Source organism: Musa acuminata, chromosome BXJ3-2 (genome assembly GCF_036884655.1).
Source record: "Musa acuminata AAA Group cultivar baxijiao chromosome BXJ3-2, Cavendish_Baxijiao_AAA, whole genome shotgun sequence".
Classification (NCBI taxonomy): Eukaryota; Viridiplantae; Streptophyta; class Magnoliopsida; order Zingiberales; family Musaceae; genus Musa; species Musa acuminata.
This window is the reverse complement of record NC_088350.1, coordinates 23,040,452-23,062,203: the sequence shown is the minus strand read 5'-3', so window position 1 is coordinate 23,062,203 and position 21,752 is coordinate 23,040,452. Positions and strand designations below refer to the sequence as shown.

The 21,752-nt window shown below is 34.8% G+C and overlaps 2 protein-coding genes across 5 annotated transcripts; one reads left to right on the top strand and one right to left on the bottom strand.

The window, feature by feature from the left end:
* Positions 1-108: 108 nt before the first annotated feature.
* Positions 109-1,362, bottom strand: LOC135631523 (pentatricopeptide repeat-containing protein At5g56310-like). Its single transcript, XM_065139260.1, has one exon. It carries the CDS (start codon positions 1,360-1,362, stop codon positions 109-111), a length of 1,254 nt encoding a protein of 417 aa, XP_064995332.1.
* A 9,091-nt stretch (positions 1,363-10,453) lies between these two features.
* On the top strand, positions 10,454-17,261 carry LOC103971199 (protein DETOXIFICATION 33). 4 transcript variants are annotated; one of them, XM_065140580.1, is made up of 9 exons: positions 10,455-10,759; positions 13,540-14,081; positions 14,165-14,251; positions 14,333-14,389; positions 14,473-14,711; positions 14,954-15,072; positions 15,183-15,269; positions 15,335-15,482; positions 16,553-17,261. In XM_065140580.1, exons 1-8 carry the CDS (start codon positions 10,487-10,489, stop codon positions 15,431-15,433), a joined length of 1,503 nt encoding a protein of 500 aa, XP_064996652.1. In that variant the 5' UTR covers positions 10,455-10,486; the 3' UTR covers positions 15,434-15,482; positions 16,553-17,261. The 4 variants fall into 4 exon arrangements, with proteins under 4 accessions (XP_018676518.2, XP_064996652.1, XP_018676514.2 ...); XM_018820969.2 differs by having other exon boundaries at positions 16,503-17,261; XM_065140579.1 differs by having other exon boundaries at positions 16,447-17,261.
* The last annotated feature ends 4,491 nt before the right edge of the window (positions 17,262-21,752 follow it).

The following is a 21,752-nucleotide window of genomic DNA, read 5'->3' as shown; positions in this document are numbered from 1 at the left end:
TTAGATCTCAAGCTAGCCGAAGCTACAGAGCTCATCTTTATAGACATTCTCCCATGGGGCCTTCCAGTATGCATTTACCATCACAAACACATCTTTGGATCGTCAATGTCACAAATCTCCTGCTAAGAACTCATGCACAACGCCTTCAACTTCAATCATACTTGTCCCTGAAGACCGCCTGATACCCATATCACACATCACCTTTCGCACCCTCAACGCATCTTCTGTTCTACCAACCATAGCATAAAGATTCTGCAGCGCTACATATCGACCTTCTTCCAATGGTTGGAGCTGAATGAGATGCACAGCAGCTTCTATGCCTAGTTCATACTTGCCGTGGGCAAAGCATCCACCCAAAAGAGCACCCCACGCAGATGCATCAGCTTCATATGGCATGCTCTCCAGTAGCGATCTCGCCTCATCTAGATGTCCTCCACGAGACAGAACATCCACCAGGCATCCATAGTGCTCGGCGCTTGGCTCGATCCCGTAGAACCTTGTCATGCAATCCAAACATCTGCGAGCATGGTCAACCATGCCAACGTGACTGCAAGCCATCAAAACCCCGACGAAGCTGATCCTGTCCGGCCTCACCCCAAGCTTCATCATCTGCGAGAAGAGGGAGAGAGCACAGGTTCCGCATCCATTTATCGCGAATCCAGTCAACATGGTGTTCCATGACTCCAAGTCTCTGGAACCGTGCTCAAGAAACGTATCCAAAGCAGCATTAATCTTTCCACACTTCGCATACAGATGCACGAGGGAATTGTTCAGCGTCGTCGTGCGCCTAACCTCCGGATGCCTCCTGAGATAACCATGGATCCATTCACCCAAAGCAAGACAGCCTATCTGAGAGCAAGCCGAGAGGGCACCGATGAGCGTGACCTCGTTCGGCCTACAATTCGACAACTGCATTTCCCTGAACAGTTGGAGAGCATCCTGCGGGAGCCCGCAGTGAGTATAAGCGCTCAACATCGCGTTCCAAGCAACAACGTCCTTCTCCATCACCCCATCGAACAAGGCCCTCGCTTGGGTAATTTCACCATTCTGGGCGTAGCCGATGAGCAAGGCGGTCTGAAGCGCAACATCCTTAACAAGAACTCCGTCGAACGCCTTGCGGGCAGAGTCCAAGTCGGAGCAGGAAGAGTAAAAGCTGATGACGGAGCTGGCGACGAATCTGTCGGTCCCCAGTCCGGCCTTGACGACGCGAGCATGGACGGCTCTGCCGTCATGGGAGGACGCGAGAAGGGAGCTCGCCTTCATGGCGGAGATGAGGGCGGATTTGCTGGGCACACGACACCGAGGGAGAGCGTCATGTGTGCTGTGGGAAATGGAGAGTTCCGAGGGTAGCGTTGCCGCCATATCCTTTGCTCTCGTAATGTTTGCGGGTAAAGAACGTTGTTTATGCTTTTGCTCCGTTCGACGGCTCCAATTGCAGTGTTTCTCGGCAATCAGAGCCACCACCACATACATACACACGAGATATTTTCGAGTGATGCTTATGGCTATCATTGTCTTGAATGATACAATTTCTTGATGTGGTTGAAACATATATATATATATATATATATATAGTTCATTCATTAAGGTTGAAACAGAGTCTACTGAGGTGGTTCCAATATTTACTGGGCCTTCAGATCCATCGTTTTGTGATCCATGGTTTGAAGGCCAATTCAAATCAAAATAGAATGTGGATAGACATTATCTAGCTTGAAACAATAAAACCAAAGAATGATTTATACTTTTTTTTTTTTTTATTGTAGAGGACACATCAAGAGAATTAAAAGAAGTATTGCCAACAAAATAAGAATTTTATCTTATCATGAACATACAAGAAAACACCTCAAGTAGGTACGAGCGCAAAGGTAGCAAGTCTTCTCCAAAAATAAAAGAATCTCTTCAAGTCAAAATACTGAGGATAGTTGACCTCCTCTGTTATCATCGCCATGAATAAAGAAAATTGGTAGAGACTACAAGTAGATGTCATTGACTTGTAAATGCAATTTAGACGATTTAGGTGGACTCAATGTCTATGATTTTTAAGAATAATTCAGTCCACTTAAATAGAAATGATCCAAAGTGGAGATGTGCATGAACTAGGTAGGTGTTGAAATATAATGATCCAGGAGAATCTTATTATTAGAGCCTAAAACCAATAACAAAAAAACATGAATAGCTAATGGCTAATGACACACATTTAGGAAATAAATTTCTTGCATCTGAATTCAAAGCAGCATCTCTCAAGAGTTTGAAGGCTTTATGTTCCAAACATTATGTATCATCTTCACACAGTACTTGGTGGAAGCTGTTGCCATATGGTTTTTGTGCATCATTGGAACTGTTTTGACTATGAGAAACCTTTTACAGCATTACAATCACATGAAAACTTGTGTCTGTCAAAACTGCAATTCCAAATCTCTGGAGTCAATCAGAAGAACACACCCCACAACATTCAATCTTTTGATGATTTATGAAAAAAAAAATCTAGTAATGAACTTTTACCATATTTAATTTTTATCAGAACACTTATTTTATTTAAAATCTTGTTAATATTGTAGAACCAAATTGTATTAAGCATGATCGATTCATAGACCGAGTTAAGTCAATTCGGATAAGATCCTTTTAGATTAAGTTGTGTTGGGTCAAATTTCCTCTACCAACCCATGAATTATCTCCGCTTTCTCCTCCTCCTACTCCACTTCTATTGCATCATCTCCCTCTCAATTAGTTTCCTCCTCCATCTCCGTCATCTCCTCCTCCTCTTCCTCCTCTTACTCTACCTCTATCACCTCCTCTCTCTCTCTCTCCATTAACTTTCTCCTCCTTCTCCCACTTTGTCGCCTCCTCCCTTTCTCCATTGACTTCCTCCTCATCCCACTTCATCTCACACTCCACCTCCATCGTCACGTCCTTTTTCCACTCTGTCGCCTCCTCCTCTTACACCACCTCCATCTTTACATCCTCCTCCTACACTATTACCTCCTCCCTCTCTCCTTTGCCTTCCTCATCCGCCCACTCCTCCCCCTCTTTCACTGTTCTCTCCCTCCCCCTCACCATCTCTGCTTCCTCATTCTCATAGTTTTACCTAAAATTTTTTATTACACTCGGGTTACAATCATTCACACAATCTATTAAAGATATATTAATTTTTATAAAAAAATATTCTAAATTCACCATAAAATAAAAAATTAGTATAATTTGTTAGAATTATATTATAGTAGAATTCTCAAAGTTTTGATAATTAATTATCCTAAAATTATCTAAAAATAAAAAATATTTATTTTTAAGATAGGTTAGGTGATCGCATTTAACTTAGTTCAATTTCTAATGTAACTAAGCTAACATAGGAAATAAAAAATATATGATTTTATGATTAGTTTTATGATAAATTTAAGATAATTTTATATAAAAATATTATATTTTTAATATATTATGTGAATGAGCATAACTTGAGTGTAATAACTTTTCTAAATAATTTAGGATAGTTTTATATAAAAATTAATATATTTTTAATGATAACTCATTTTTTAAATTTTATGATAAAATTAGGATAATTTTATATAGAAATTAGTATATTTTTAATATATTCTATATGAATGAGCGTAACCCAAGTGTAATAGTTTTTTAAGGTAATTTAGGATAGTTTTATAATAAATTTAATATAATTTTATATAAAAATAATATATATTTTAATACGATTTGTGCATGAGTATAATAACTTGAGTATAATTACTTTTTAAAATAAACTATGAGAAGGAGAAACAGAGGAGGAGGGAAAGGAGGGACATAAAAAGAAAGAAAGTAGAGGAGGAGGCCAAAAAAAAGAAGGGAGGTGATGGCAAAGTGTAAGGACGAGAAGATGTGGAGTAGAAGATAGAGAAGAGGAGAAGAAAAGGGAGGAGGAAAATGATGAAGAGAAAGGGAAGGGAGGAGGAGGAGAAGAAGAAGGAGGAGACAAAGTTGGAGGATAATTTGGAGAAAATTAAAAGACAATCTAGGATTCAATTGAACCAAATTAGATGATTAACATTTAGTTAAATCGGTCTGATCTGGTTCATCATAAAAAAAAAAAAATCAGTTTAACTCTAAATAATCATCATCTTTTTATAATTTTATTGAGGATATTTTAATCAAAATAAAAAAAATACTTCTAATAAAAAAAACAGAATGCCATATGTTAAAACTCGGTTACTAAAAACGTATGTTTTTGATAAATTACTGAATTATTTTCTTAAGCCATGTCTGCATCTCATTTTCTTGTTATGACTGCTAAGACAGTGCAACCTCAACCTTATAAAGCTGTACTCATTTACAGCCTTGTTAAGATGTAAGGAGTGATGCAGACTGTGCCTCCAAGAAAGCAATAAAAATGTTGTCTTATGTGCTTAACTTGTTCATAGGCCCAGAAAATATATAAAGTTAATGAACTTTCTGAATTGAATTGGTCACACTTTTTTCTTCTCAGCGACTATTCCTTCACCTACACCCGTACTGATGTGTTCGTGTTCTTAACCCTATTTAGGGTTTTAAGATTGAACAAGCGAGTCGCAATTTAGGTTGATTCATTTCAGAAAACTTTCTAGGGTGATTCGACTGTGATTTTATTTTGGGGGGTCTAAAAATATCGACCACCTTTATGTAAATAAAAATGCAGTAATTTTCGTGGACCTCTTGCATAATAATCACAATGCTAGTTAGGTTGATCGTGATCCAACCTAGATTTTTAGGTGACAACCATCCGTCTTCTCATTGATCATATATCTTCAATTTGGAGATCAATGATTGCTTCTTTAAAGTGAACCTTTTCTTTTTTCTCTTTTTTTTCTTTTTTCCGTTCTTAGATACAAAAGATTTGATATAGAGATCTTTCTCTATCTCTTAGTACAACAGCTATTTCTCTATGAAGTACTGCACATATCCATATGATCATGACGAGATTTAAGGTAGGAAAAGACTTTGATGTTAACAACGAATAGTTTTTATTGCCATCACACTTCCATTTTTAGGTCTACTTTCATGGCATTTTAATAGTTTCAATAAGATGCAGGAAGAAAAACTGAAATGTAAAAATTCTAATTTTTTTAATAAAATAATACAAATGAGGAAGAATTTGTTAAATTTTACCATTACAACTGTTATTACATTGAGGCTGCCGACTGATGACAGCTTGGTTTGGTTCAGAAACTATATATTCATCCTGGAGAGTTGACGTGGCGAACTATTATGGAGAGTCGACGTGAGGCGTGAGCATACAGAGCCACTTTGGAGAGCTGGCCTACGGAGATAGGCATGAGGCACCGACGTCGAGAGCAAACGTAGAGAGCTTCTTGCTTGTGGATGGAGCAAACTGGTTTAGGAGGATGAACCGTCTTGCTCATGGGGGAGTCATCTCGTAGTACCTCCTTTGTTGCGCTGGAGATCCTGCATGACAGGTCAGCATCAAGGGATGTCTCGACGTGACCTTTCTGATACTTAAGCCAGAGGGATGGGGGAAGAAAGAGTTAGCAATATTCAGGAAAGTATAGTGTTTACTTGCTTGCCCCTATTTGGCATGGGGCTCGATTTTTATAATGTAGGAAAATCTATGAGCGACATTACATACGTAGCGGAAGAATATAAAACAAAAATCTCAAATTTCCCAAAAAGGTGTTCGTCGTCGTGCGAAAATTGGTACGCAAAGACCCACGAAACTGAAAACCACGTGTGAGATAGTTGTATTACCTAGGGAGATCATATGTCCCTAAATTCCTATAGATCTGTAGAAACAGATAAAGGAGGTCAAGTGTTCTCCTCTCTAGTGGCGATCCACACGATAGGGGCTGCGAAGACACTCCTCAAATTGCTGCCCAAATCTCTATACCTGTTGGCTAAGGAGGAGAAGGGAAGAGGAGAATAGGAGATGACAGATAAAAAATTTAGTCTATGATCTTTTGGTTCCCTCTTATTTATAGAGGTCCAATGTCAACTTAATGGATCCTGCCCTATTAAGTATTGTATCTCTACCAATTACCCAAGCCTCTTAGATTAGTAGGTCTCTATTCAATAATCTCTTATTAGCTTTTATTAGATCTCATCTATATGTTCTAATAATTTAGGGGCTTAATGGATATCCAATAAGATATGGGCTCCAGCGGATATATGATATCTGAACCTCTACTCATCACAATACCTACCATATATGTGTGACCTTCTAAGCCCAATATCAAGCTGACCGTTAGTTATACCTGTTAGTACTCCTTCTAACTCAGTAAATTATTATCTTCTTAATAATTCACTCGACTTATCGACTGCGGACGTACTAGACCACTACGCCATAGTCCCGAAATGATATAGGAGAATCTTGTTAGGACTGAAATCGACACTAAGAGGGGGGGGGGGGGGGGGGGGGGGGGGGGTGAATCAGTGCTTTCGTAAAAATTATATTGATTTGAAAATCTCATTTGATAAAACTCATATCGGAAAGATATTAACTTAAAAATACGTTCATAAGCGTAGTGAAAGTAAAAAATCAATTTATAATGTAAATAAAAAACATAAATTAAATACAAACAAGATTTATAGTGGTTCGGTCGTCGTGATCTACGTCCACTCTTGATTCCTCTTCACTTGAGGTCACCAACTTCCGTTATCGATCTTCTTTCAACGGGCGAAGATCAACTACCCTTACAACTCTTTTTTCCTTTTCATAGGTTTAGGAGAGAACATTTACAACCTCTCTTTCTTAGACCTCACTTCTCCGAACTTCTAAATACTAGGAATAAGTGACCCTACACTTCAAGAGAGATTACAACCTTTTTTTCTCAAGAATATTTTTTCCCTTTCTACTCTATTTCTTGCTTATCCATGTAGGAATATCTAGGGTATTTATAGACCCCAAATAGCTTAAAAATGAGCGAAAAAGATTTTATCCCATGTTTCCCAGGTCTTGGCGATACCATCGCCATTATTGGGTGGTACCACCTATCGACAGACTAACAACTAGCGATTCCACATATCTCAGTCTAACATTGATACTAGGCGGTACCACTGCCCAGTCTAGAAGATTGTGACTGGCGGTACCACCGCCCAAACTGGTAGTACCATCGCTTGACATAGTCTAGGAGACTATGTCTAGGCGGTACCATCGCTATTATAGGTTACTGAATAGGCTAAATAACAAGCCTAATTTAGTCCTGATTCAGGCCCAATGAGCCCCTAATCAAGTTGGCATGGTTACAACTAAAACTAACTCAATTAGACCTAACAAACTCGATCTAGACATACACGATTACAAGCACGAATCTTTTATTGTCCAACATGTCATTGGTTCATCCAACGCTTCATCTAATCCTTTCGACGTATCGTCCTCTCTTATGGTGTATTATCTAATTGACATGTTGACCTCCATAATATCTGATCTTCTTAGCGCAATGTCCGATCCTTCTGGCCTAGTACCCAAACTCATGGCATGAAACCTTCTACTGATATGTCGACCGATCATCCAGCCCGACGTCCAATCTTCTTACATGTTACACTCTGGCTCAACGTCCAATTGCTTTTGCTTTAATCGATTTGCCTTTTCTGATCGAAGTTAGTCCCGCATCACTCAAAATGTAGATTAGATCGTAAACTCATCAATTGATTTCATCATTAAAATCTAAGATTCAACAAATCCAACCCTTTGGACCTATTTGTCCTTAGTTATCATGTACATATAGTCCCTCATATATCTAATATCTTAGAGACCATACACCGGGCATAGTGTTGTCAGGCTCATATAGTTACTTCTCGAGTCTCACTCTAATAGGATTTTCTCAGAGAACTCTTTCTCTCTCAATCCAAATGACCTTGGCCAAGGAAACAATGTCATGAGTTAGTTTATTACTAATTGAGTCAGTTTTCGGATTAAACAATAACAACTCAAGTCAATTGGGCCTGAATTAGGATTGAATTGGACATGTTGTTTGGCCTATTTAGTGGCCTAGTAAGGTCTGACTGTGGTACCGCCCAAACTGTGTCTCCCAAACTATGTCAGACAGTAGTACCACCAGATTGGACAGTTGTACTACCTATTGTCAGTGTCAAACTAAGTGATTGTACCACCCATTATTAGACTGACAGGTGATGGAACCACCATTTATTAGTTTGTCAAAGGTGGTACCGCCAAGATTTGAGAAACCCAGATGAGAACTTTTTTTGCTCCATTTTTGAAATCATTTGGGGTCTATAAATATCCCAACTATTCTTGCTTAGAAAAGCACGAATTTGAGTAAAAAAGGGGGAAAGAATACTTGAGAAAAAAATTAGAAACTCTCTTAGGATTTAGAGTATCTTCCTCCTAGAGTTAGAAGTTTTCTAAGGGAAGAGTGAGGTCTAAAAGAGAGGTGTAAAGGTTCTCTCCTGTGAAAAGGAGAAAGAGTTGTAAGGGTAGTTGATCTTCGCCCGTTGAAAGAAGATCAGTAGTGGAAGCCGGTGGTCTCGAGTAAAGAGGAATCGATAGTAGATATATGTCACGACTATCGAACCACTATAAATTTGGTTTGCATTTACTTTAAACTTTCATTCTCATTGCAAATTGATTTCTTACTTTCACTATGCTTAAGAACGTTTTTTCAAGTTAACATCTTCCCGATATCGGTTTTCATCGAACAAGAATTTTTAAATTGATGAAATTTTACGTAAGCACTAATTCACCCTCCATTTTAGTGTCGATTTTGATCCTAATAATATTGTCCCGAGGTTGACAACGATGCTGGGCGATCGGGATGGCATTCTCTGTCCGACCTTTTAGCCGCTGTGCGTTAAGCAAGAGTGATCCCTCCTTCGGTCACCTAGAAGAGAGGTGGGGGAGGTGAACCATGATGTCATCCATTAATGCGAGGGCATGATCTTTTCTTCAACCGTGGTGTCAATAAAGAGTAGGTCTTGCGAGCTTTTTTTGGGAAGTCGGGACATGCATGGATCGTGAGCTGATCCCTTGTTGGCGGCTATAGAGTATTGGTGGGAGCTTTCATACTTTTACTCAAGTGGCCTTCTCGATCCGAGTTGTGTGATGAGTTTGTACTGCTAGTATTTTTCCTATCAATAACGTTTTTTAACCTTCAATAGAATGTCAACTTACATGCTGTTATTTTATACTTGCTATGTTTATCTATGACCTACATGCCAACATTAATATGTTTTTGTCTTTATTTCTAGATGTTGATCAAAATTAGGATACATTAACCACAACAATATTAGAAGCCTTGGAAGATTGCTTGTCCCTTCCTTTATATACTGAAACGATGGGGCCATGCATGTGATTTTTAAATGCGATGATCTGGCATCTCAGAATTCACCGTATCGGCAAGATGCAGAGTTCCACCGCAACACACAACACACACACGCAATCTATTACTGTGATAAATAATCCAACTATCAGCACGACAATTCGTCGTGCATGACCTACATATAAGTAATATGCCTGATTTTGTGTAACTGCAAAATATACTTTAAAAAGGATGAATTCATAAAAAAAAATAGTTGGTTTTAGAAAGTATCTCTTATTTTCAGGAATCTGATTTGGAATTAACATGCTTTTCTTTTTGAGCCGATCTCAAGATGTATTTCTTTGAGAATCATCTAAATTTTATTTACATCAAGAAAAATTTTAATAATATCTTTCTGATGCTTAAATCAATTGATAAATTGGACAAGTGCGGTGAACATATTTAGTGTGCCAAGAGCCCCCTTTTATAGTGGGCATTCCAAGTTGTTACAATAATCTATTATATGTATCGTACGATTACAAAGATATAAAATTCGATCGTAACTATCGCTTGTCTATGATGAACTCGGGATTATGTAGCCTTTTAACATATGATATTGATCGGGCATGATCAATTGTTATATATATATATATATATATATATATATATATATATATATATATATATATATATATATATATATATATATATATATATAAGTCTTCTCGTTGTCGAGTTTAATTAGTGTGGAATTGAATGACGATAATACGTCACATCCGTCTTAAAGACTCCAGCTATGTGATTGAATGATACTGTTCGGGAATTATCGTCACATCCTCAAATGAAACGCAGCATTTCTTTTTGATGTCATCTTTGGCGACGAAGACGATATTATCTTTTATTGTCACGAAAGTTAAAGCATGCCAATTAGATAAGAACATTTGTTCAACGGATCATTTCCCACTTTTATTGAAGGGAAAGTTAAAATTTGAAGTACTATTAAAAAAATGCAAATCAATAAATAATGTGGTTTTTCTTGTATTTTGCGATAGGGTTAATCTACGGTATGTGAACGAGAAGCCATGAGGGAATCTTTTTCTATCTCATATGGCAACAAAGACCAATCATTGAACGAATTATGTTTTTTTGATGTCACAAAAAAAATAATTGGATCAGACACAGAGTGGCCACTTCCTTTTGATATATAAGGACTTGGTAATAGGAGGAGAGGGCCCAAAGGAGAGATAGGAGGAAGAGTTATGGCCAGTGAACAGATGGCGGAGCCTCTGCTTGGGAGCGGCAAAGAAAGAGGCGACTTGGAGGAGATCAGGAGCTTGAAGCAGTTCCTCAAACAGTGGGTGGAGGAGAACAAGAGGCTGTGGTACTTGGCAGGCCCCTCCATCTTCACCTCCATCTGCCGCTACTCCCTCGGCGCCACCACCCAGGTGTTCGCTGGTCATCTCACCACCCTCGAGCTCGATGCCGTCTCCACCGAGAACATGGTCATCGCCGGCCTCGCCTTCGGCATCATGGTAATGCAACCGATCAGATCATCCTCTCTTTCTTGTCTCAATATCCTTCGCTTTCTACTTTCCCAGATAAGAACAAGAGTAAGACATAGTTATGTTCATGGATATGCATCCGATATGTATATTGGAACCTGATATTATCCTGTCATGTCATGGAATCGGCTGTCTTTTATTTGGATTTTGTGGATCCAATCCATTGTTTTGAGTAGTTCAAATCAACCTTGCTGCTATTTCTCTTTCCAATCTCCTCTGCTTTGATCAATTGCAGGATAAAAAATGCCCTGTAACTCCTAGAAATTAATGATAACTCTTGTCCTTATGCTTTTATTATCTTTTGGAGGGTAATAGAAGATTATAACAGATAATAATTTTATATTTTTTTAATATATTTTAATCCTCAATCGATTTAAATATATAATTTAAGTATAGGATCAATTAATCTATAGATCTGATCACGGCCTCTCGCCCTCCTTACTGCTGCCTTAGAGATCTTCAGATCAAGCCCCACTCTTAACACTTGATTTTGATTTCCCACTTTTAGATTCTAGCATCGTCCGACTCCTCATATCTCCCGTCTGTAATTTCACATATCTAATCCTCCCTTATGTACTTCTCAATCTCATTCATTAGATCAACAATAAATCAGATCTTTACCAACTATGCATCCAAATCAGTTAATTCTATATTTCTCCTTTTGTATCACAATATCTTCGTCTTCCTCATCTTTATTTGATATTTTAATTATTATTTTATCAGAGAAATAATAATTAATTTTAATTTATAAGATTTATATATATTAATATAGTAACTCTCCAAAGACGATAACTATGCATCCTAACGAGTACAATTCATCAACCTCTTCTTTGGATATGATTAATCATACTACATTGATGAATCTCTTAGTTGTCCATTAGAAAAAATTCAAATATTATGAGAACATATTCCAATAACAAATTCAAGAACATTTTATTCTAAAAGTCATTCAAGGCTCAATCGTTAGCTCTATAACACCACTAATCTCTTCGTGTAGTATTACAGTATAACATGGTCCAACTTATAAATCACTTTTGCCAATCACTCTCATACTTGTATGCTAAGTGTTTATCTACTATAATGAAAATAAAAATAACACAAGAGGGAAGTACTATTGTTGAATATATATACAATCTAAAAGTTATTAAAGATGAATTAATTTTAATAGGTCATTCCGAAGAAGTCATTGTTCATACTCTTGATGACTTATGAGACATATAAAAAACTAGTGATAGTAATTCGAGCATATGACTCACCAATATTATTTGAAGAATTGTATGACAAGTTGATTGATCATTAAACATATTTGAAACGGAAAAAGAGGAAGATAGGACTAGCTACTATAATTTAATTTAATAAAAAATCTAAAAAAAAAAACAATCAAAGAAATAAAAATTTTAATATGGGACTGAACAAGATACCTCCTTGATACATCGATAACACACAAAGTCATCATCCTTCATTACACTATTAATTCTTCAATCATGATGATAATTTCAAAGTAAATAATTCAAGAAATAATTTCAATAATAATCACTACAACTATCGATAGTTTTATCATCCAAATAATAACAATCAACAAAAAATCATTAATTAGCTCTATGATAAAATTAGACATACAGTAAAAGTTTATCGATCTCGACCCAAATCTATTGTTATACACAACTAGGCTCATCTTAACTACTTTGACTGTTCATGCAATATAATTATTAACTTTGTTACTTCTCATTATATTACTTTTGATCTATAAAATTTATCTATTTACACTAATTATAGAGACAATGAAGACATTATCATTGGTGATGGTAATAGAATCTCTATCACTCGGTTCCATAATACTTAATACACACACAAACACTTTTACGATTGATTATGTTTTGCATGCACCTCATTTCAAAAGGAATTTTATTTTTGTTTTTCAATTTTGCAAATAATATAACGTTACTATTAAGTTTTTTTTCCTGATTCTTTCTTATAAAGAATCTGAGCACGAGAATATCATTATTCCGAGGCTAGAATAAAGACAATATATACGAGTAACCATCAATTTCATAAATCATTCCATTAATCGTTCTTGCTTTAGTTACTGTTCTAGTTGATGTGTGGCATTGTCGTCTTGATCATTTGTTATCCTTCATTCAATAATAGCTAATTTCTCGTTATTCCCTTTCAACTTCAAAATCAAATAGAGTTGCAAATATGCTTGCATTAATAACAAAAGTTGTATAGTACCTTTTGAAATGTTTTTTATATCTTATATTAAGTCATTTGAAATTATTTATATTGATGTATGAGACACTGTCTCAACCATTTCCTATGATAATTTTAAATTTTTATGTAATTTTCGTCGATTGCTTCACTAAATATAGATAGTTATATCCTCTCATTTTATAAAGATGATGAAATTTTTTTTTTCAATCTATCATTAAAATAATTTTCTCATATAATAACAAGCTCTAACATTTTATCTCTTATTATGTTGAAAACAATATCTCTAAGTCATCAACGCACCTCAAATTCTTTTACTTTCTAAGTTTAGTCATCCAAATGACGATCAACTATTGTAAGAACTTGCGATCCCCTCCCCTTCCTTCCCTTTCACTGTATGGTCCAGCAGAGACGGAAATTTCATAGCTGTTCTGTACCTGCAATGCACTTGGCATTGTGCCCTTTGCTTGTGATCGTCTTCTTTTACAGTGTCAAATCGAGCGTCGTTGAAATGGAGACTTAACATCTCTGAGTTCTACTAGATGGGCATGGGAAGCGCCCTGGAGACACTGTGCGGCCAGGCCTATGGCGCGAAGCAGCTCCACATGCTTGGCGTCTACATGCAGCGGTCCTGGGTCATCCTTCTCACCACGTGCACCTGCCTCTTGCCGGTCTACCTGTTCGCGGCGCCCATCCTTCGTCTGTTCAAGCAGGACGCGGATATCGCGGAGCTCGCCGGGAGGTTCTCCCTGTACATGATCCCTCAGCTCTTCGCCTACGGCCTCAACTTCCCCATATCCAAGTTCCTGCAGGCCCAGAGCAAGGTCATGGTCATGGCGGTGGTGGCGGCGATCGCCCTCGTGTTCCATGTTTGCTTAAGCTGGCTTCTGATAGTCCAGTTCAAGCTCGGCCTCGTCGGTGCGGCAACCTCACTCAACATAGCTTGGTGGATCGTAGTGCTCGCACAGTTCGGCTACATTGCCATGGGTTACTGCCCTGGTGCTTGGAATGGCTTCAGCTGGGGGGCTTTCAGGGGATTAGGATCATTCGCCTGGCTCTCAATAGGATCTGCTATCATGCTGTGGTGAGTAAACCTCTCATCTTTAATGCATTGCACCAAGTCGTTGCTATCTCAATCATGCTGCATTACTCATCTACGATTTCTAGCTTGGAGTTCTGGTACTACATGATCATCATAGTCTTAGTGGGCCGCTTGGAGAATGCTCAGATAGCTGTGGCCGCCGTATCTATCTGGTGAGTTACTCGTTGATACATGATCGTAGACGTAGCCAATTGCTAATGCTTGATTCTCAACTATTTGTCTTGCACTGGCAGCACCAACATTAATGGTTGGGAGTTCATGGTGTTCTTCGGATTCAATGTTGCAATCAGGTAAATATATACTCACTTCCCTTTGTTTTCGAAGCACAAGAGGCTTAATTACCATAAGATGTTTGGTTTGGGTAATGGCATAGCGTGAGGATATCAAATGAGCTCGGAGCAAGAAGGCCGAGAGCAGCCAAGTTTGCGATAGTATGCGTCATTATGTCGTCGTTGACGCTGGGACTCATCTTCTTTACCCTCGTCTTGGCTCTTAAAGATGTGTATGGGATTCCCTTCACCAACAGCCCCGACGTAATCCGTGCTGTCTCAAGTCTCGCGGTGATCTTCTCCTTCACACTCCTCTTCAACAGTGTTCAGCCAGTCCTAACAGGTAGGAATTCACCCATGGCTTTCATATGCTCGTGAAGACTAAGTGCAGAGTACAGCAGATGGTGAAGATCTATATCGTTCATAATCAAAAAATTTGATGCAAGCGAGGCAGTTCTGATCCCAACTAATACAAGAAGCATCAGGAATCTGTTCTAAAAAAAATAAAGAGGTTTCGACTAATATGCTTGAGGTAAAAGAGAGAGAGAGAGAGAGAGAGAGAGCTAATCCGGTGCAGGATTGCAGGTGTTGCAGTAGGAGCTGGGTGGCAATGGCTGGTGGCTTACGTCAACATGGGGTGTTACTACGCGTTTGGGATTCCCGTGGGCTGCTTACTGGCGTTCCATTTTGGCTTTGGAGTTAAGGTATACATGTCACAAGCTGGAAGAGGGTCTCCCTGGTGGTTTATGTTTCCTCCTCCGATCCTTTGCCTTGTTATGAATGATTCTTATTGAGTCGAGTTCATCAAACGCAGGGGATGTGGAGCGGGATGTTGTCGGGAGTAGTCTTGCAGACCATGATAATTGTAGCCATGACAGTGACTACAAACTGGAACAAGGAGGTCTCTCTCTCTCTCTCTCTCTCTCTCTCTGTGACAGACATCTGACCGTGTCTTGATCATTTCAGGCAATGGAAGCAGATTCTCGAATAAAGAAGTGGAGTGGTTCAATCGAAGAAACAAGTATGAATTATAGAACATCTGAAGGACCAGATAATCTTGCATAGTTCATGGTCGTCAGTATTAGCGAAGATGAATTCAATAAATATTCATTCAGTAAGATCTATGTTAGCTTTTTTTTTAATTTTTTTGTCAGAATATATTTTTGTTGTGTGCTACAAAAGGTTTAGAATTCTCACACTCACAAATATCCATCTGAACTAATGCAAAAATCATGAAAAACTATTTTGTTGTATTTGGAGATTTTTAGGAAACAAACGCTTTCCTTGTTGATTGCTACCTTTGCGACTTCCATACCATCTTCACAATCTAATGGGGTGCAAACCTTATCCTAGTTCAGTTTCAACATCAAAAATCTAAGAGCAAATTGAATTTTATTTTTCTTTTCAACATACAAAATCTTCACGAGAAGACGAAGAAAAAGGCAAGTTATATCAATTGCAGAAGAAAGAAGAAAAAGGTAAGTTATATCAATTGCTATCCATCTTTATATTTATAAGCCCTCTTTGTTTCTTACATTATGTAATTCTATTTAATGTAAAGTTGCATGAATTGTTATCCATCCTCGGATCAATCAAGTCCTCTTTGTTTGTTAGATTATATAAAATTTTTTAGGAGATGATTTTGATAAGAAAGACTCTTATAATCACATATCTTAAATCCTTTATTCTCATTTATAGATAAATATGACCTCCTATATATTATATATGATACATGATCTATTCTATCTCTTTTTAACTCATATTCCATCGCTTATATTATTTCTTTCGATGATAGGAGAAAAGCTGAAGATAAGTCTAATTCTCTTGATCAGTATTATTGAGTTGTACGGATCAAATAAAAATATTTTTAATAGTATCGAAAGGCATGCATGCTAATAATATGATTATAATTTTATATTTATAATTAATATTATAGTTAAATTAATATTTTATATATTAAATATTATACTTTAAATATATATAGATATATTTTGCATTTAGATTTATTTGTGAATATCATTCGCTAATGAAAAGTATTATTGATCTGGTTGTTCATCTTTCCTTCTGAGAAAACGAAGGTTTCCTTGCCCACGGTTGAAGGATCGTCATGAACATTGGGTTTCCTGTGTTGTAGCTGTGGTCAGAAGCGGGCGGCGACCTGATTGAGGGCTGTGGGCATTGCAGGCGGCCGAGGGCGATGAAGTCGTGCATCGCAGGAGTTGGTGGTGAGGATCTCTGCGGAACAGTGGCACAAGTGGGACTCGGCCGCGCACTTGGTCGTGGCCGAGTGCTGTACTCGGGCGTTGGTCGCGGCCAACAATGCCGAGGGCTGTGAGGTTTCATAACGCATGCGAGCGACAGACATCCGCACACAGTCGACGCCGCAAACAGCATCGCCGTCGTTCGATTGGGGACAGATGGTGACGGAGGCGACGCCCAACGACGATACAGCGTCGCGGCAGGGTTGTCCTCGGCCAAAGATGACGCTGCAACGAGGAACGATACTTCCCCGTGTTCCTTCGCTGGCAATGGGCGTCGCAGTGATGTTGGCAGCGACGACGCGTAGGACAGACGGCGGTGCAACACTGTTGATCGCCGATGAGGGATTGTGCAGACGTCGTGCACGACGGAGAGCGGCGGTGAGAAATCGCTGCAACTGCTCGATTAGGGGAAAGCCCTAAATTTCACCCGGTCAACTTCCCCAATTTTATTTTGATATGGTCAAAGTTCTATTTTGATCGAGCAAACTTAATTTTTAACTTTACTCTCGTCGAAGTTCTATTTGGTCAGATATGTCCAAATTGGTTTTTGACCTAATTTTGACATGCCTTGGTTAAATGTTTGACCAAAATCTTATTTTCGATCCTGATTTGAGATTTTGATTGGATTTTCATTTTGACTTTTGTCAAAATCTAAGTTTGATCCAGATCAATTTTACTTTTGGCTGACGTAATTGGATTAATATTTACTTTTGATAGCTCAATTTTGGGTTGTCCGATTAAAAAGGATTAATATGTCTAATTTAGGATTTCATATGATATTTTAAAAATAAATTATTAATTTTTTTCTATTTTTTCATAAGAAATATTGATAAAATTGTAATATTTATGATATTTTAATTAAAATTATTATATTTAAATATTTATTTAGTTATTCATCTACATATGTTTAAAAATTATGAAATAATATTTATTTTTTAATAAAGGCATGATCTTTATTTTATCATAATTATAATATATTCTTTTATATTGATTAATATTTAATAATTATTATGATTATTGTTATATTATTATTATGTTATTTTTATATAAATTAGATTAATAAGAACTTAAGTAAATATTATTTATAATTTATATTCTTAAGTTTTATCTAACTAGTAGTCGTTAAAGTGATATATTTATCATCTAAAAGATATGAGATATAAATTGTAATAAATATTTATCATCTATAAGATATTTTAAAATATATTTTATATTAGTTGTAGATCGTTAAAGTGAAATGGATTAATAATTTATAAAAATATATTAAAAAATTAATTTTAAATTATATTAAAATAATATTTATAAATAATATATATAATTAGAAGATCTAGAATCTACATTAAATAATTATATGATTTGGTAGGATGATATTATTTTAGGATTGTATATCAAAAGTAATAATATTATTTTGCAACGATGGTATAAATAAATTTTGAATGAACACTAGATATTTAATATTCCACTTATGAGTAAAATATGGATGAAATCAATAATCATATTTTGAAAACTTAAAGTATTAATATTATTTTATACTTTATAACAGTACTACTTTCTAAGTATTCTCATACTTTTAATGTTCTTGTACTCTTTGATTTAAATTATTGTTACAATATATATAGTCCACACTTGGTATATTACATCTTGATATAGTATTAGTTATTGAAGGGCTCATAAACTTGATTGATAAAAGCACTATAAAATAAATTAATGAAATGAATGTTTAGAAAAATACTAATAAACTTCGTCTAATATTTATAAGAACAATAATTGTAAATAACATCAAAACTTAGGCTAGTGCACAAAAATATTTGAGAGCTATTGAAGACAAACATAAATATACTAATAAGTCATTAGTTGACACATAGAGAATTTACAACGACTTATGATAATACTCGAGGGATTTAAGATCACATCCCTAATATAACTGATAAAACCATAAAACTTAAAGTATTAAACATAAACGTAGATAATTTTTTTCTCATACAATTCATCGTTAATTCTCTTCGTCGGCCTATTCATGATTCATACAAAATAAATAATGATAAATAAGGTTTGAATAAGTTAAGTAGTATGTGTGTTTAGGAAGAATTAAGTTTAAGTCATGAACGATCTTATAATGTTTTGATTATTATTCTAGGAGTTGGTAAAAAGAAAAAGGTTACAACGTTATCCACAAATTAAATTTGTTAGGTTTGAAACTATTAAACAGACTAATAAAAAGAAAGTCATCATAGCAAAATATTTTTTTGGTAAGAAATAACATATAAAAAAGGACTATGTAAGACTTAGTTTGAAAAATATATATATAAACTTGACCTTTATATGTTTTAAATTAAATATTATAAAGATTTTTTTAATACTTTATAGATTGATTTTGGTACTTCAACTCATATTACTTATAATATGTAGATATTTTTTTGAACTCGAAACTAAAAGAACATGAAAAAATTATTATTATGATAAATCATTTTAAAAAGAAAGACGACTTATGACCTATGCCTATAGATGAGTAATCTAATGGATCTTACATACATATGTTATGTTTTTACTAATTCTAGATATTTAGTTTCTTCCTATAAAATTGATGAGTTATTATATTATATTTCTTTAACCGATGGTAAACTTAGTATATTTTATGATTCAATAAGAGTAAATTTTAAAATTCTATGTGATGATTTATACAAAATTAATTGAGTCTAAGTTTACAAAGTCATCGGTGATCTTGTAATCAAATTTTGGATCGAAATATAATTTTAATGATAAGAAATTTTCTATCTTGTCACATGGATATTTGAAATATTTCTCCAATAAAAGAATCAAAATATTGGTAAAGAATAATATTTTGAAAGATTTAGATTTTACTAATTTTGTTTATATAGATTGCATTAAAGGAAGAAAAAATAAGCACATAAAAATAATACCACAAGAAGTAAAATACTCTTTAAGATTATTCATTGATATACGTTGACCACTTCATATTTTTTTGTTTCAGTAGTAATAGATATTTTATCATATTTATAGATAACCTATCAAGATATGTCTATATGTATCTAATACATAAAAAGTGATACTGTTAAAATGCACATAAATGAATTCGATAGATATTTAGATAAAAAATTAAATTATCAAATCTAACAAGGGAATTAAATTTTATGATAAATATGATTAGTCAGAATCTTGGTCTTTTTGTTAGATTTTTAGAAAATCGAGATATTTATACTCAGTATGCCTTTACATGTATCTCACAACATAATGATATTGTTGAATGATAAAATAATATAATTATAGATATGATTGGGAGCACAATGAGTTATTTCTTTGTACTCGAGTCGATGTAGGGGTGAAGCTCTTAGGATAGTTATGTATATCATAAACAAGATTCATAGTAAATAGATTTCTATTAGGAAATCTTGTTTGAGACATCTATATATTTACAATTGTCAAACAAAGATAAGAGTCTTTAATTCAAATAAAAAAAATTGGATACAAGAACTATTTCTAGTTATTTTATTGATTATTCAGAAAAATTCAGTAGATACAAATTTTATTACCTTAATCATGAGAAAAGTAGAATCTAGTAATTTAATATTCCTAAAAATGATAAAATTAATTGGAGTAAAAAATCATGAAATATTAATTTTGATATAGAAGAAATACAAGTTGATGCTCGTTTATCATTCCCTATTCGAGAGATTGTTGTTTCTCAAATTACTAAATAACAAAATAACATTAATGAACTCGTACATGATGTTGGTGCTAATCATCATGTAGAACAACCATAACATATATTTTTGAGAAGATTTTAAAGAGAAATGAGACTTGTCATTACTGATGATAATGTGATATATCTACAAAAATTAGATTATGGCATACGAATGAAAAGAGACCTATTATCATTTTCATAAATCATTGAAAGCAATGATCCTAAAAGGTGGTACAATGTAATAAAAGAAGAGTTAAAATTGATGAACCAAAATAGTATTTGAAAACTCATTGAATTACTCAATAATTATAAAAAAATCAATTACAAATGAGTTTATAAGGTGAAACTTGACTCAAAAGACAATATCGAATAATATAAAGCCAAGCTTATGGTCAAAATTTTTTCTAAAAAAGGAGACATCAACTGTAATGAAATATTTTCTCTAACGAGATAGATGTGAAAATAGTATTTTTGAATGAGAATCTAAATGACAAAATCTGCATTGAACAACTTGGAGGATTCATATAAAATGAAAAAGAAAGTTAGGCTTGCAATTTTAGGAAATCCATTGATGATCTTAAATAAATTTTGAGATAATAGTATATAAAATTTTATGATATCATTACTTCCTTTGAATTTAAGAAAATATTATTGATCAAAATATATATATATATATATATATATATATATATATATATTTGTAGGTCAATGAGAACAAGCTTATTATATTTGTCTTATATGTGAATAATATTTTACTTGCAAGTAATAATCTTGGTTTATTATACAAAACTAAGGTATTTCTTATTATGAATTTTAAGATGATTAATAGGAATAAGATATGTAGATGAGACAACTTATGTTATTCGCATTGAAGATATTTAGGGATAGATCTATATGATTGTTAGGAATGTCTTAGAAAAAATATATTGATCGAGTTTTAGAGAGATTTAGTATGTAGTTTTGTTTAGCTAGTGATCGCCTATAAATAAAGATGAAAAATTCAATCAAAGTCAGTGTCCTAATAATGACTTAGAAAGGAATCAAATGTTAGTTTATTATAATGAAGGATGTTTGTTATGCATACATAAAGGTCTATTATATATTCAAATATGTACAAGATCATATATTAGTTTTATAGTTGGAATGCTGGATAGATACCAAAATAATCTGAGAATAAAATATTAAAAAGTTATAAAACAAAGTGATGATATGTCTATAATGGATAAACGGTTATATGATTACATATATGAAATTAGATCTACTTGAAATGATGGGATATTCATATGCTGATTTTATAAATTATCTTGACGATAGAAAGTATATTTTGTGATTCATATTCATATTAGTTGAAGGGGCAATTTCATCTAAAAGTATAAAGTAATCACTTATTACATCATTAATAATGAAAGCTAAACTTATG

Excerpts from the sequence above, each read along its gene's own strand:
- LOC135631523 (XM_065139260.1), bottom strand. The coding sequence starts at position 1,362 with ATGGCGGCAACGCTACCCTCGGAACTCTCCATTTCCCACAGCACACAT.
- LOC103971199 (XM_065140580.1), top strand. The coding sequence starts at position 10,487 with ATGGCCAGTGAACAGATGGCGGAGCCTCTGCTTGGGAGCGGCAAAGAA. Across the intron at positions 14,082-14,164 it reads GGATCTGCTATCATGCTGTG|CTTGGAGTTCTGGTACTACA; the intron begins GTGAGTAAACCT and ends TACGATTTCTAG. Across the intron at positions 15,270-15,334 it reads CTACAAACTGGAACAAGGAG|GCAATGGAAGCAGATTCTCG; the intron begins GTCTCTCTCTCT and ends TGATCATTTCAG.